The sequence below is a fragment of the Homarus americanus genome, unplaced genomic scaffold (genome assembly GCF_018991925.1).
Source record: "Homarus americanus isolate GMGI-L3 unplaced genomic scaffold, GMGI_Hamer_2.0 scaffold39155, whole genome shotgun sequence".
Lineage (NCBI taxonomy): Eukaryota > Metazoa > Arthropoda > Malacostraca > Decapoda > Nephropidae > Homarus > Homarus americanus.
Genome location: NW_024737042.1, coordinates 14,342,145 through 14,359,469, shown reverse-complemented (window position 1 = coordinate 14,359,469; position 17,325 = coordinate 14,342,145). Strand labels below are relative to the sequence as shown.

Below are 17,325 nucleotides of genomic sequence, written 5' to 3'. Positions count from 1 at the left end.
AAAGTACTACACTGTACATAATTTGGGTAAAGTTTATATTTCTCATATTTATAGTTCATGACCAGTATGTGGAAAATTTATTTTATGTACTGTATATGTCTTTAGAGAACTTTTCTGTAGTTAAACTCTTTGTTCTCACACCAATTACTGTACTGTATTGATGGAGGTTGTAGATGCACATGTGAACCACTAACAGAAATACTTGGTGCCAAGCAAAATATAAGAAATGTTACCATAAGTTTATTATGACTTTTCTTCAAGCATAAGGGAATGAATAGTTTAGGACTGACACCAAACTATTTATGCATCAGTAGAGCTCTGAATAATTTTTCCATATAAATTTAAAGACATTTTAAAGACAATCAATGACAATTGTAATACAGATATATACATCTTGAATTGTGTTATAATTGCAAATAAATTCAAAGTCATTATCAACATAACCTCCAGTGTCAAATAGAATAAATAAAAATTAAATCATCATAAAGGAACTTTTATAATTTATTATGCTTTCTTTAGGAATAAATTAAATTGCTTTATGATTATATGATAATAATATATTGTTCATTGGCATTTCTACCTTCAGAGAAAGAGCTGAAGGAAGAGGAGAGGCGGCGGGGGGCAGGGGAGGGTAGACCCATGCTGGATGACCAGACTGTGCCTTCACCTGTCATTGTCGGCAAAAACACAGCAGATTCTGTACTGTGAGGATTTACATAGTTTATGCTGTATATTTATATACCTCCTTAATTGTTTCTTCATAGTTTGATGTTAGACACTTCAAAGAAAGGTAAAGGTACGGTATGTGATGTTATAATTTAAGGCTCTATTTAGTTTGTATTGATAATATATATATCTTAGAAATATAAAGTACTGGGAACATTAATTTCTTAATGATGAACAACTCAACCCCCAAAAAACTGCTGTCAAAGAATTGTGAGATCAGGTCTTCGTGACAGCTACCGTACACTGTCTGCCCCCAAGTCCAATCCATCACCTTGACAGACGCTTGTTCCAGGAGTTTTGTATCACCAGTGCAAAATGAACTGAAGTATCATTTAATTGCAAGACAATAAACTTCATGTCTCAGGCTAATAGTTTGGGATTTGGTTATTTTTAATGACACTTCCAAATACAGTATATGACTAAATTCACTTGGTCATCAATGAAATACTGTAGACTGACTTTCTCATTTAAGCGCGTGGTAAAATTTTAGACTTTTCTCAAATTTCCAATAAAGGTACAGTAAAGCCTCGAATAACGACTGTAATGTGGTCTCCAATATTGCAGTGTAAGGAGAATCATCGTGTCGCGAATCATTAATTACCATTAAAATAAAGCAATAATAATGACATGCATTCCCCAGTGTGACCTTTTCATAACTTTTGTGTGGGTTTTTACCCTCTTTTCCCCCCAAACAATACAATTAATGAAAAATGCAAACTATATTCTTTAAATATTGTTTATGAATGCACCTTATACAATATAAATCAATAATAATATCACACAAAAGGAGATGGGACGCTATTGTTGTTGTCGTGTTTACACCCTTAATGTCAGTTATCCATCTGAAACTGAAGAAAATAAGACCCTGGTTGTGCTGTTGTAAAATTAGTGTATATAATGTTATTTAATGTACAGTAAAAGTAGCCACTGATGTTAAAGAAAAAGAAGAGACTGATAGTGGAATGGCAATGTATACTTGCTCCCTCAAGGAAACCGCGTCATTTATCTTAAGAATATGTACAAAAGATTCATTATTGTTTATTACTGAATATGTATTTGATTAAATTAATGTTTATATATGCAAAATGAACAATGCAATTCATTAATAATACGTAGAATATTAAAACACACAAAAGGATAAGAGACGGCATTGTTTTCGTGAGTGTTTACACCCGTGAGTCCATGACGATGGTTCTACACAAGAAACTGAAGAAAATAAGACCCTTGTTGTAGCTGCAGTAAAATTAATGTAAAAAAATAATATGTATGTTTTAAGTAATGTTATTTAATGTTAATAAATGGAACAATATTAGTAGCTAACCATTAATGGTAAAGAAATAACAAAATAGATTGGGAACGCCAACGCATATAAATGTGTACATGTGAAAAACATTGTCAATTCTCTACATAAGAATATGAAAGCAACACTTATTACTGTTCATATAGGTTTAAAATAATACTTACTAATGTAAACCAAACTTCTTCTCACAAATGGTTGTTAAGTATAATACATAAGGGCAGCCAATGATGATGTATGAGTTTTTACTCAGATGACGAAGTCATTAGGTTCAACTCTGGCTGAAGCTTTCCAAAAAGATATCATAGCTGTTGCTGAAACTGTTCCTGAACTGGAAGTTGTTGCTGAAGCTGCTTATGATGCTGAATTTGATGGTTTAGGCCTTCGAATAATAAAGCTGTCGAAAGAACCTTGCACAGCTGCTTTCTTTTCTCATTATACATCTTTATGTAGAGGTCATATGCTTTTTACATGTCCCCATTAATGCTTCATTCTGTTAATGGATCCACTTCAGAAAATATGTTCATTGCTTGCTCCATATAATATCCACAGACCTCTCACCTTTTTTATTTAATTTTAACACCGAGTTTCTCCGCTAAGCTTATACGCTTTCTTTTAGCCTTTGAACCAGCACTACTGTCATTTGCTCTCTTGATCGTGTTGAATGGGGACGCAAAAAATGCCGTAAGAAACCTGAGAATGTTTTCTCCCTTTCCTGTTCAGATGCCTGAAAACAAAGTGCTCGCCAGCTGCTACTGTTTATGCTGGCGTCACCCTCACAAACCCGGCAGCCCCCGTGCGCAAGGATTTTTTTTCTAATACATATTGGGATTTAGTTATTATTTATATGTAAATGTAATTTTACTTTATTTTGTATAATATTTTTGTCGTAAATACGAAAAAAAGTAATGGTGTAAATTGAATTGGGTCCTTAATTAACCAGGGTCTTAAATATGAATCGTCGTTAATAGAACCGTCGTTATCGGAGGTTTTCCTGTACTGTACTCCTTGAGCTGCTTGTTAAGGATATCGATTAAAAAATTAAAAATTCATATGATTGTTGTTAATTAATGAATGACCCATGAAATAATCACAGTACATTTAGAATATTTGAAATGCTAATTATGTTATACTTATAAGTTTTATATAACAGTTTTTTATGTTTTACCGTGAATATAGACTGACTTTACCATTTAATTCTTACATGGCGGGATCGGCTATACAGTATATGATGTGGTTCTTTTCTACCCCAATTCGGAGGTCATCAATAGACAGTAATCGGTATATAATCAGTATTTTTCCGCACCATAATTTTGAATTTTAGCGTCAGAGTTTTGCTCGAGTGATTCATTGTAACTCATAGCAACATTAACTTCCTCATGTTGGTCCCTCCACACGTCCCTTTCTCTACCTGGAGTTTTTTTCATCGTGAAGGAAGTAACTGACAATTCCAGTGACACATCGTGCGGAAAGACCCTTCGCTGCAGTAGTGAAGCCTTGACACCATAGAAAATTAAGTAAAATGTTATGGGAATTAGTGAAGGTGAAACTGAAGAATTGGTAGATTCGCTGAGTAAATTCAGATGATAACTTGTGTGAACTTCAGGAATAGTGACATTGATGATCTCGTCATCAGCATATGAGGAGTGCATAGAGAACAGAAGGAAAGGGAGGTAGAAGTGCTTCTCTATGTGTTGCACAAGTACTGTGTAGGTTTGTATCACCAGCCTGTGCATGAGACTGAAGTACTGTACGATAGTGGCAATGATTTAAACTGCAAAATCAATGTGGAAAATTTTTTTATTGAAAAGTTATACTGTATATTACACTGGTCAACAGCCAAAATGGTTCACATATGAGATCATGCTCACACAACTAATTTCATATTGCTGAATTCGAATCTGATATTTGTTTTGTTCTATCAGACCAGGTTTTATAAAAAAAATCAATAGGTACAAATATTTAATATTCCATCACGTGTCGTGCAAAAGATGAGATTATCTCATGTGACTGTGCTTTCATGACTAATTTCATATTAATGAATATTAATTGGATGTTTCATTCTACCATCAGACCTACTTTCTTAAAGAATAAAAAAAATAGTAAATATAGTAACATTATCGCGTCATGCAAGATACAATTTTAAACCTATCACAGATAAGCTCATAAAAAATTGTACCAAAAAACATAAGTTCAAATCCTTTATAATGACAAAATATGAAGTTCTAAAAGTGCTTCTGAACTTTACTCTTTCTCCTGTACAGCTTGCTCTCTTCTCGTTGCAGTGTCCAGCAATAGTCGCCCATCATGTTAGGACTGAATTGTCCCTGATATCTGCTCTCCATTATGGCGATATGTTGATGAAATCTTTCGCCGTGTTCATCACTAACGTCTCCAAGGTTACCTGGGAAAAATTCAATATGAGAGTGGAAAAAATGCAATTTCAAGGACATCCTTGCTCCCAATGCATGATAATTCTGAAGCATGGTTGTTACGATTTCTTTGTAGTTGTCAGCACGATAGTTTCCAAGAAAATTCTTTGACACATTGACAAATGATTCCCATGCTTTTTTCTCCAGTGGGTTCAATGTTTTGGTGAATTCGCTATCATTAACTAGTATACAAATTTGTGGTCCATTCAAGACACCTGCTTTCAACTTGGCTTCGGAAACCACACCACCTAGTTTCTGAGATAAGTATAGAGTCCCAGCACCGAATTGATCCATAGCTTTGATGAAATTTTTAACCAAACCGAGCTTTAGATGCAGTGGAGGCAAAAATAGCTTTTCTGGATCTACAAGCGGATTGTGAGCACAGTTAAACCTTCCAGGCGCATCTCTTGGTCTTGTCGGCCAATCCTTTCTCACATAGTGCTCTGCATCAGCTCTGCTGTTCCACAAGCACAAAAAGCACATGTGCTTTGTGTAGCCACTCTGAAGGCCCAGTAGTAAACTGATGACTTTGAGATCGCCACATATCTTCCACTGGTGTTTCTCATACTCTATAGCGGCCAACAGAATTTTCATTGTTTCATAGCTATTGGGACAGATGGAAGCCGATTGCCATTGTGTAAAAGAACAGCTTTCAGAGAGTCTTTTCCTGAGTCTATAAACAGCCTCCAATCCTCTGTCTTGTATGTTTCAGACTTACAGAGTTGTTGCATGAGAGATACTGCGTCCTCGCAATAACAAAGGCTGTTTGCCATCTTGAAAAATGCAGACAGCTGTCTATGTCGGTAACGCGCTGTAGTGATATGCTCTCCATCTTCTAGCAGGTTACGCTGCTTTAGTCTGGATCCCAAAACTTCAGCCTTTTCTTTTGACAAGTTTAGGTCCCTGATGAGATCATGAAGTGCTTCTTGAGTAAATAGTTTAGGCCTGGTATTTTCAGAGTCATCCTGGTAGTCATTTTCCATTGAGGTAGAGGTAGAATCGGAATCACTCATTTCTTGTTCAGTCGGTGGATTTGGGACTGGAAGTTCAGCACTGTGCGGTACTGGTCGGATTGCAGAAGCAATATTGGGGTACTGTACCTTGCCTCGTGTCTTGATTTTTATTCCCTTAATATTTGTGAGACAGAAGTAGCAGTCACTACTGTGGTCTTTAGGTTCACGCCATATCAATGGTACAGCAAACGGCATTCCTGAACTTCGTTTACCACACATCCACTCGCTCAGGTGGTTAACACAAGACTTACAGGCTACATGAGGTGCCCATTTCTTGTCTTGGTCACCCAAATGACATTTGAAGTAACTTTTGTAGTTCAGTCGAACAGCTTTTGTGATTGGTTTCTTGAGGCTACCAGGAGTGAAGGCACCACATATGTAGCAAAAACTGTCAGCACCGTTCACACACTTGCGACGTTCCATGTTTTGTTAATTTCAGAGTAATTACAAGTCATGCAGGTGTAGATATGCAATATCATGAATCAGCAAACTGAAACAAACAAAAAAGCACAAATCAGGACAAAATAATTGCATAAGTGGAGCCAATGAGCATATAAATTACTGTATGAATAGCATGGTACACTAGGGTGTGTCATACGGAGGCGAATTTTTTTTTTTTTGAGTTTGAAAAATCGGCCCATGGTATTAATGATGTAGTTCTATGTGCAGAATCATGTGATATCTTCAGATTTGAAAAGTTTTCATTTTTTGCTAGGTAAATTTTAACTTGAAATCTTATGAAAATTCAGTATTCCCACCCTTTTACCAACACCACTAAATAGCTTATTTAAAGTAAAGTAAATGTATCAGGTTAATTTATTAGGATGAAAATGATCCAGAATAGTGAAACGAATGATCTTGACACATTTATTAAATTTAATATTCCTTTAGAAAACAAAATCATCAAATACAAAAACCGGTTTTACTACTACGACCCGGTGTTGCTGCACACCATAGAGAACATGTCTTTCTTGCTTCTGTTTCTACTCATCACCTCCCTGCTGACCACCTGAGCTCGGATGTAGCCTTCCCTCCTCTCCTGGCTGTACACGTGACTGCTGGCCTCGCTCACTTGCTGTACACAACGCTCTATACTCTGGGTGTGCGAGGGCCAGGCAGGGACATGCATGGGGTTGTCCAGGAAAGCTCTGACTTGAACATTGGTGAGGCTGCAGGTAAGAGGGGGCTCACTGCCAGCCTGGATGTTATCCAGATCTATGAGATCAGTGAGGGTCTTGGCACCTAGATTGACTTCAGGAGTCTTCCTGACCCTGAAGGAATTGTCACCAACTGATTCGTCATGCCCAGATCCTCTCATAAGTCTCATATCCAAGATCTTTTTGACTGCCACTCTTCTCTCCTCCTCATCCTTACTGCAGAGCATTGTCTGCAGAACTGCCTCGGGATGAGCATACCAGGAGAAGATCTCCTCACAGTCTGCTCCACAATCTGAACAACCTTCCTTGTGACTCCTCAGGAGCTCCAAGCTGGAAGAGAGCATGCCACAGGACCTTAGGAGAAGCGATGACTTGACCTTGGTGTTGAACCAATTTGGCAAGTAGACACTCGATGAATTGGACAACAAGTCTCAGGTTGTGAAGCTGGTTCCCTTTCAGTTTGCGATGGCTGACCGTGCAGAACAGAGAGCCGTTGTGAGCCACCACAGAATGTGAACTGGACCTATGCAGGTAAGCAAGTCTATCAGGCATGACCCCCAGTTTGATGGCACTGCAAATCATGTAACCATAGTACTGGTCAGTACTCAGGTCGTCAATGACAGTATGTGCAAGCTCAACGAGTGGGGGGCCAACTGTGATTTTTTCAAAGCTCGGATTTATTTCTAACTCAGTGGCAGAGTCCAGCATTTTGCCAAGAGGACCAGACCATCTGTTGTTTGAAAAAGTCTTGCCATCCAGCTCCTGGATCAGATGTCTGAGTGGCAACTCGTTGGTGTGGAGGTCACAAACAATCCAGACCAGCTTCCTCCCAATCTTCCGCTCTATCCACTGTATGACCCCTTCCCCCTTGCCACCCTGTGTTCGTGTTGGTGCTGTCCCCTCCAATGGCCTGCAGGGTCTGGTCTACGTTCCTCTCTCTGAGCCAGTTCACAATGTTATCTGCCACTATCTCAGCTGGTTTCCTGATGTCATCTTTCTCTGGAGTGAAATGCCACAAATACTTCCCTCCTGGTTCACTGCAGCAGGAGTAGTGTTCCTCCTTCACCATGGCTTGGGGAACAACTTGTCAGAAGATCTCAGCTTTCATGAACACTTTAGTGTCATCCCTTCTCCCATCAAGAACAAACAATTGATTCCATTTTCTCTTATCCCCTTATCAAACTCCTCTTCTAGGTTACTGACAAGTTTCTCCTGAGCTCTCCTTACTTTGTTATTTATGATCTATCACCAGGTGAACATCATCAGGTGTTATCAAACCACCGTCAATCCAGGCAGCTGTTGCTATCTCTGCAGTTTCTCTGAGACCAGTGTGGTGTCGCATGCTGGCCAGAGCTATGCTCGGGATATCTTTCCTATTTCGAATCTTATGCCTGGAAGGTTTGGGATCATTATTTTCTGGGTTAGGGACAAAGTCACCATTCTCCTGGTCAGCACTCGGATCAGCCATGGGGAAGTCATTAAACTCTGAATCAGCTTGACTCCAATCATCGGCCTTTTTACCTCACCCTGGGCCTTCTCAAGTCTCTTTTCCTCGGCAACTCTTCTCCTCTTCTGTCTCTCTGTGGCAGCCTCCTGTCTCTTGGACTCCGGAATATCTTGGCTAGAAATCATGAGAGCCCCTATACTGCCAGTCTTCTCTCTCTGTGCTTTGACAAATGCCAGTTCGATCACAGGAATCTTCAGTTCACGCTTGCAAATACAGGAGATGTGGGCCTCGGATTTACAGTCACGATCGCATCAAACTCAGGACAGAGAACAATTGGGCACTTGCAAGTAATTATGTCAAATAACTGGTCCAGTTGCTTAGCAAAGCTGTCATAACTGCAAGTTTTCCTCTCCCAAGAGAGATATCTCTTGCCTTTTCCCAACTGGCTAGCAGTCTCTCACTAATCTTCTTCTGACTTGTTATGACTGGAGGCTTGAACTGAGCGTTAGCCAGAGTGTACTGTGCCAAGACAGCTTTGGTCATATCACTGGCAATGTCTTTGTCTGTGTAAGTTCTTTGATTCTTTTCACTGATTTGCCTGATTAAAACACCGTATCTCAAAGCATCTCTCAATGTAGGCAACTCCGACTTCAGGAGCTCTCTCCCAGACCCAAGATAGTGACTGAGATGGCTGGATTTTTGGTTCCTCGTCCTGACACAAGCAGCCATCGCAAATATTATCAACTTATAAATGCATCAGAATCTGAAACAGAAGAAAATATTGTTAATTGGGTTGTTAAAGAATGAAGTCAGAAAGCAATGTTCACTATTTAATTGTAATGCACTAATGCAGCTGTATGTTAGATTTTCGATAAATTTCACGCTAAAATTTACCTAGCAAAAGGTTGCAAAATATTGAAACTGAAATTATTTTCTGTTTATATACACTAAAATCTACTAAAAAAGTGATGGGCCATTAGTTTTAGCTGATCTTCCCTCCTATGACACACCCTAATACAACAGTTTTTTAACTGAAAACCATTCGAAAAGCGATTACGGTAAAATCTTTTGAACGACGAAAGAAAGTGAGTCATTGTTTTCGTCACAATTTTATCCCACTTTCCACTGTAATACGTACGTCATTTCAGCAGAAATATTACATTTCCATATTTATTTCTGAGAATATATTCATTCAGGCTCAGTTAAGGTAAAATATACTTGTGATGTAATATTTTAATGAAAATATTTATAAATAAGGTATCGTATTTTTCTTTTGTTTCAAATTTAATTAACAAAGATTGATGTTTCAAATTTAATTAACAAAAATTTATGTATCTATAAATAAAATTTTAAAAAAGAATACTTTATGTTTTACATACTCCTGTGCATACCATACCATACCATGCATTTGGCTACTTTGGGCTTGCTATGATGACGCAAGAGATCTGCCCTGGCAACTGTACTGACACTCACAGCTGGTGGTGCGTTGGTGCGTCATTTCCATTGTTTACTGGTAGTTACTGGTAAATATTTTTCAACCTAACGAAACTATTACCCGTATAGAGGTCGACCCCCAACTTTTTGCCAAAAAATTTGGTCCTAAGAACTCGTGCTATAAACGGGTATATACGGTAATTGGATAATAAAAGGATACAGGTTAAAAAAATTTCACTGTACATCTCATTATGTCAGGTGTGCATCAGTAGCTAACAGTTTACTGGAACTACATGTTATGTGACCTAACAGGTGAAGGAGCTTCAAGGTCGTTTGGATGAAGATCGAAAAACATTGGAAGATCAATTAAGGTTGGAAGAAGAGCAGAGAAATCACATTCTCCAAGAAAAGGTCAACAAACTCTGACCTGTGGTAGATTGCTTATTTAAGTTTTTAAAAGAAATTTCTTTGGTAGATAAACTTTTACGATATTTTTATTTTATTTTTTTTAATAAAAGCCATTGAAGTGGAAAGTCATTTAAAATAATTGTGATTTAGTGATACTTCAAACCCAATTTGCAGGAGAAAGTGCTCCATCAGTTAGAAGAGGAAAAGGCCAACCTTGAGCGTGTATTAGAAGAAGAACGCCATCGTCTGCAGGAGCAACTTGAGGCGACAGAGTATCACAAAGAAGAATTACGACAGCAGGTATTATGTTCACATTTTTGTGTAGCGAATGATTTTTGCTGGTTTTAATAATTACTGTTTGTGTACACAGAAAGACTGAAAAATATTGTTAGTGATATCCTATTTTAGGGTATATTTTTGTGATGATTTTCACTATGTTAAGATGATGTTAGCTTAGACTTAAATCATATTATTTGTCAGTCTCTGGAAATCCTATCTTCAACCCATTTGTTCTTGTGATTCAGCAAGTCGTGTTAGTACCACCACCTATCAGACCTGTGTTCCTGTTGTTAGCCATGGCTTCCAAAAAGTGATCATTGCATTTCATATCATCTCCAGCATTATACTATTAGAGATCTTATGTTGTTTTGATGCCAATGAGACAGAGAGTCAGTTTGTTTGTCAATACAGCAGCACATTGAGAAAAGCTACTTTCTGAAGTGCTCATTGAAAAGAAAGTCAGTCAGTTTTATGACCTTGTGGAAGTTGTTGAAGCAAGCTAATTCTCTCTCAGGTGGTTTGATCATTATAAGGACAGACATGGTATTCACAAACTTGCTATTGCAAGAGACAATTTTTTTCCTAATTATGATTTCCATTTTTTATTTTTTTATTTTATTTTATTTTTTCTGAGGAATTCACTAATCCAAAAAGTGGTTGATCTGGACCTCGTTCAGTAAACAGTAAAGACATTTTGCTGTGTAACTACATAGAATAATAACCACATTATTCTGGCTGACAGTGGTATCACTGAAGAGTATAGTAGTTTCTTGAAGCCTAAGTATTCATTGTTTCATAAATTTTGACAGTTAGAAGCCAAAGAATCTGCAATCCTTGCTAAAGAAGTTGAAAAGAAGAAGGCAGAACAGGAGAAAGAAAGGTTGGAAGATGAGTTGGCAAAGGAGCGACTCAGACTTGCAAAGGAACTAGAAAGCGTTAAAAATCATTATGTAGAAAAAGAGCGGAAAAATTTCCTTCTTGGCTCTATGCTGAAAGAGAAGGAAGAGTCGTTGCGTACTGAATTGGTAAGTGATGTAGATTTATCAGTTCATTATATCAGGTCAGTTTATTAATGCTCATGTAAGTGGATGACTAGAAAGTATGGCATTGAATAGGTTATGGATATATGATTTGTTATGCTGAGTTCAGTCAAGTGCCAGGGATAAACCAGATGGATACTTGAGGTTCCTCTGTAAAGGGAACACTTGCAGAACACATACGGTGGTTAGAGAGCATGACTGACAAGAAATTGAGTGAGATGTTATGGTTGGTCTTGATTCCAGCTGCCATAAATCATAACAGAAAGAGGCTTGTGAGAGCGGGGACATGTAAGATTAGCCACCGTAGCTTTATCATCTGATAATTAAACACCTTAATGCTAACTTATCATAACCGAACCTGATGCTTACCTTAACTAACCTACCCCCCCCCCCCTACCAGGTAGCATATAGGTTTTTAATTACCAAGTGAAATAGCTTCATGCAATCCCAAGAGTTATGAAATAGATGAAGAGCTTTGGTTAAAATTGTGAATGAAAGGGGGTTCTTTATTCAGATGCATATATCACCAGTAACAGCAGAAGTGGATAAATCTACAGCCATCGAGTGTTCATTATAGCGAGATTCGACCTTTTTTCTGAAAGATGGCAAGAGGAAGTATTTTTGTTAGAATTTGCACACACATTGTAATACAGTAAGTCCTCGCTTAACGTCGTTGTTCTGTTCCTGAAAACCGCGACGTTAGCGGAAACAGCGTTAACGGAATTAATTTTCCCCATAAGAAATAGATAAAATACGGGAGTTACGTTCCCCAGCTTCCCTTTGAACCATGAAATACATTACATATACATAAATTCAACGGAATTTTAATAGAAAATATTTTATATTCTACATCCAAACAATAAATAAACTAAATCATTTTGTATTGTACTCACTGATGGGCGGAGATTTAGCGAATGTGTGGGTGGGTAGTGGAGAGGAGAAGGGCGGCGAGTGACTGAGACCCGGAGGGTGGCTGCTCCTCCCGCTCTGACTGGGTGAGAGAGGGCGATGTGCCGTACAAAATAGTCCATGACGTTGTTATGCCGAATCTGCGGGACGTCAGAATCATGGGTATTTAAAGATTATCGACGTTATAATGAAACAATGTTGTTGGGGGCAACGTTAAACGAGGACTTACTGTAATGTTAACAGGGCTCTCTTTAAAGTCGGCCAGAACTTGTCGTACATTTTGTTATATAGATGAATGTGTATTTTTAACAATTCCTTAAAAGTTGAACCTTAAAGAAAAATAGTGGCTGTGCATTCCTCCATGTTGAAAGTAGAAACTTAAATTGTGCATAAATGCACTGAACTTCCTAGTTGATAGAATGTGAATGTTAAATAGTTTCAGGTGATAGATAGTGTATGGGTGATGCATAGTATGTGGTTAACAGATAGTTTAATGGCTGATGGAAAATAGTACATAGATGAAGTACAGTATATAGTTGATCAAGAATAATATTCTTAAGGTTGATTCTGTTATACCTTTCTCAGTTAAGTGGCTTACAAAATGAATTGCAAACCCTGGAAGCCCAAAATATGTCCTTAGAACAGGAACTTGAGTCAACAGCTGTAGCAACAAAATATGCGAGGGAGGAAGTGGTGGAGTCTGTCTCTGGCGTCTTAGAGAATGAGCTTCAGTGCTCTATCTGCAATGAACTCCTCATTACTGTAAGTAAAACTAGAATTAAATTTTTTATGAAACACTTAAGGAAAATAGTAATGAATTTAAATGGATTGAATATGAATTTAGGTGAAAAAAAGTATATGTTCAGTATTCAATTGAGTGAAAGAAATTAAACATTTCAGGCCATAACGTTGAACTGCAGTCACACGTTCTGTAAATATTGCATCGACCGGTGGAAGAAAAACAAGCAAGAGTGTCCAAACTGTCGTGCTTCCATAACGTCAGAGACACGATCTTTAGTTGTAGATAATTTCATTGAAAAAATTGTGCCAACTCTGTCTGAAGAAATGAAGAAGAAGAGAGCAGATATTGTTGCTGAGAGAAAAGGTATTGTGCCTGTGACACTATAGATTAGGCATATTCCTGTGACTAGGATTAACCCTTTTGTCCCAGGTAATGTAAGACCCGGTGGACACCCATGCAGACATATTTTGTTGATTTTTTATTTTATTTTTTTTTGAGCCACAGTTGAAAACTGGCATTTCAGGAATAAAATTAGTGCAGTCACTCAAAGTGTACTGTTGTAACTGGTGTGCACTGTGCCCACGACCTCATTGAGGGGATGGGGAGGAGGTGTGAGTCCCATTGTATGTATCGCTGTCTTCCCCGCTGGCTGCCTCAATAAACTTGACATCATTGAGGTCCGTTTCCTAAACTGATACTATATCAATGCCACTCAGAGGAGCGAGGTGGTGAGTAACTGGACCACTAGACTTGAGACAAAGATTATGGGCGAGTTGAGTAGCCAAATAAATAAATATCATTTACTAAGTACTACGTCCTGCCTGGAGATTCAAACTATGCCGTGAAAATTAAATACGTAGAAGAATGTCTCCCTGGTGTTGCTATGGTGGGCGTAAAAGAATGTCTCCCTGGTGTTGCTATGGTGGGCGTAAAGGAATGTCTCCCTGGTGTTGCTATGGTGGGCGTAAAGGAATGTCTCCCTGGTGTTGCTATGGTGGGGGTAAAGGAATGTCTCCTTGGTGTTGCTATGATGGGCGTAAAGGAATGTTCCCCGGGCTCTAAGGGTTAAGCATCTTTCTTAATTATTATACAGTATAGTCTGCATTTACGCGGTCAATTGAACCCGTGGAGGTCCACGTAAAACGAGAAACGCGTAAATGAAATAACAGAACATGGGATTAATTGAAATAGAGACTGGGCCGACCCCCAAACTCCACTTTTTCCGACACAATACGTATTTTGTAGTAAAAATAACATCTTAATTTTATGATGGTATGCACACAATTAATAATTAAGAGAAATATCAATAATATTAGGTTTTTTAACACTTACGTTAGTAGAAAAGCTGGGTCGGCACACGTGGATGGTGGCTGGTTCCGAGGCAGAGGGCAGATTAGTTGCCCTCCGGTGAATCACTTTCACTACTCGCAGAGGTTTGCAGGGCCTCCCAGACAAACCCCTCAAAGTCCATATCGTCACTATCACTGACTTGGGCTGGCTGTGGTTGTGGTGGGTTGCGGGAGAGGAAGTCTTCGATACTACGTTGACGACTAGCATTGATGTTGTCGAGATAGATCTGGATATACGGCTCCATAACTTTCGACAGAAGGTTATTAGACACTTCATACCGATGCTTGACTGTGTCTTTGTCAAGGATGAGCTTAATTTTCTCCCCCAACTCGATGATTTCCTTCACATTATCGTGACTTGGTCCAAGTTCAAGGTTTTTCTGGGGTGGTGGGGGTCCAGCAGAGGCCATTGTGAAGGGAATAGCGGGCACAAGAGAGAACTGTATGTACGCGGAGAACTGAGAACGATGAGACAGGCCCGGCTAGGTCAGTGACTTCTACCCTCTGGTGGCAGGGCACGTCATGTTACATTAGACCAATCACAGCTAGCGGCGGAGGGAATGCATGGCCCAATCACAGTCCGATACGTCATATGACGTCAGCGATAACGTAAGAGCGGCCTAATGCGCACCACTCACCGCACCGCTTCCCGCGTGTGGTCAAGAATGGACCGCTTGGGTAAAAAATGGCGCCGCGGTCTGGGCCTCTCCAGTCGCTCGCAGCGTAAAAGACCAAATTTACAGCGTAATTAAAACATTTCGTTCTGGCAAGGCACCGCGTAAATGACCAAACACGTAAACAAAAACCATGTAAATGCAGACTATGCTGTACAGTATGTGTACAGCTTTAACCCCTAGGCTTCAGTTCACGTCTAATGACGTGTGTATGTAGAGCTTCGGGTAAAATAATATGGCATTTTGATCTTTCACGGGCCTGTTTGAATAAAAAGGGCATGCCTGGCTAGAGTATGTTGCTATTTTTATTTCATTCACTCACACTTGAGAGCCTCCCAGCCTTTTCTCATTAGCTTCTCATCTTTTATGATATAGACATCTCGCCCTTAGACTTGACTTACTTCACCCTATATTTCTAACGCCTCCCCCCCCCAACCCCGAAGAACAAATCTACTATTGTGATCAATTACTGGAGCAGTAATAATGATTGTTAATAGTTTAAATAGTAATAACATAGTAAAACAAGTGTCCTGTATCTCATACTTCCTACAAATTAGTGTGATTACCTCATTACTGTCTCACACACACACACACACACACACACACACACACACACACACACACACACACACACACACACACACACACACACACACACACACACACACACACACACACACACACACACACACACACTCACACACACACACACACACACACACACACACACACACGAGAGAGACTCTTCCTTGCCTTAGTGTTACCAACCTGCGAGAAGGACATCTATGTATTTCCTGTTTATATCAGGCATGGCCAGTTTGTAAGACTAGAATAGCCCGAAGCCCAAGGGTTAATGAGTGTTTTCTGTTATGGTGTTGTCCATATAAAATTACAAATATTATAATTCATAAATTACAAAGATTTTTATGTCTTAAAGTTTTCACTATTATTATTATTATTGTTGTTATTACCATAGTCCCTCGGTTAACGAGCACAATTCGTTCCAGAAGGTTGCTTGTTAACCGAAAAATTCGTTAACTGAAACCATTGTTTCATTGGGTTTTTGGGTAATTGGTTCCAGCTCACAGATAATTACATACAAACTAAAAATAAATGCAGTAAAGTACACTTACTTTGAGGTGTGTTTGTAGAAGGCTCCTGGTTGATGATGATGATGATGAGAATTAGAATGGGGATGGAGGAGTAGGGAGAAGAGAAGGCATTGGGGTGGAAGAGAAGTCGCCCCATGCTGCCATTTCACCCATAAAATTTTAGTTCACTTGGTGTAATTCAAGATTATTTTCTTTAAATCAACACTGCACTGCATTATATATTATAAATATGTAAAATATATTTCAAAACGACCAATAATTTGACTGGAAACACAGAAAAAAGCGTTTATGTTGATGAGAGTCTGTAGCAAGATGTTACCTCCACCGAAAAGACACAGAAACTGATGCCTGTATGGTGTGTTGACAGGCTGTTTGGCATGCAAAAAACTAGTTTCCTGTACTTAAATTATGTTAAATAATTGTTAAAATGACTAAAAAATTTAATATAAGACTTTTAAAATTATTGAATAGTACAAACTTCTTGATATTTACTAAAATAGTAAGGAATTTAAGTCCTGGAACCGATTACTATATTGGCGGACTAATATGACCGCTAGTGTGCAAGCGAAAACATGTTGAGGGGCGCTCGTAAGGAATTCGTTATTCGAGGGAATGCTCGTTAACTGAGGTTAAGAATCTTATGGAAGGTAATTTGTTAACCGAAATTTCGTTAACCGAGGGATCACTGTATTATTATTATTATTATTATTATTATTATTGCAGTAGTATGGGTACTCTGTACTGTAATTAATTAGTAATTAATTAATTCAATTATTTTCTTCCAGCTGAAATAGAAGTATGCTCTTTGGCCCAGGCTGCAGCAGCAACACAAAGGGGAAGAAGAGGAAGGAGAAGAGGAGCAGGAAGACAAAATGCTCCAAACAGAGCTGGGTAAATAAATCTTAAAGCTATGGTAGTCAGAAGAAGTACAGTAGAACCTCACTAATTCAGCCTCCACTAATTTGAAGTATTGTACTTGCTAATTTGTACACTTTTTTATGACAAAATATTTAAAAAAATTGGAAAAGATTTCTGCAAATTGTATGATTTATTCAAAGTTTGTGTAAAATTGACCTAGGTGTTTGCATACTAGGGCACCAATTTGAGCATTCCATCACACTTCTGTTTTATAAACACGTTCTTTGTGGAAGTTCAGATGAACTAGATATGTCATCCTCCTGTACAACCACTACTGGCTTAGAATAATGGGGAGGAGATGTAATGTACACTTTTTTTATAAGTATTATCTACAATATATACCAATAACATTCTTCACAACTGTCTGGTACATACAGTCTGTTTTCTA

At 38.5% G+C, this 17,325-nt stretch overlaps 2 protein-coding genes across 6 annotated transcripts in view; both read left to right on the top strand.

Moving 5' to 3' along the window:
* The window catches only part of LOC121872736 (major facilitator superfamily domain-containing protein 6-like), a 55,623-nt gene extending 44,486 nt beyond the window's left edge, over nucleotides 1–11,137 (top strand). For 4 of the 5 annotated variants that reach the window (XM_042375764.1, XM_042375763.1, XM_042375762.1 and 1 more), the window contains exons 13-15: nucleotides 587–704; nucleotides 10,089–10,214; nucleotides 11,003–11,137. In XM_042375764.1, coding sequence (XP_042231698.1) covers nucleotides 587–704; nucleotides 10,089–10,110 — 140 coding nt within the window. In that variant the 3' untranslated portion in view covers nucleotides 10,111–10,214; nucleotides 11,003–11,137. The remainder of the gene's footprint in view (nucleotides 1–586; nucleotides 705–10,088; nucleotides 10,215–11,002) is intronic. The other variant, XM_042375760.1, reaches the window with a different exon arrangement.
* Nucleotides 10,571–17,325, top strand: part of LOC121872525 (E3 ubiquitin-protein ligase rnf8-B-like) — a 12,208-nt gene continuing 5,453 nt past the window's right edge. Inside the window, exons 1-5 of the mRNA XM_042375308.1 lie at nucleotides 10,571–10,582; nucleotides 11,003–11,218; nucleotides 12,728–12,904; nucleotides 13,043–13,247; nucleotides 16,805–16,910. Coding sequence (XP_042231242.1) covers nucleotides 10,571–10,582; nucleotides 11,003–11,218; nucleotides 12,728–12,904; nucleotides 13,043–13,247; nucleotides 16,805–16,910 — 716 coding nt within the window. The remainder of the gene's footprint in view (nucleotides 10,583–11,002; nucleotides 11,219–12,727; nucleotides 12,905–13,042; nucleotides 13,248–16,804; nucleotides 16,911–17,325) is intronic.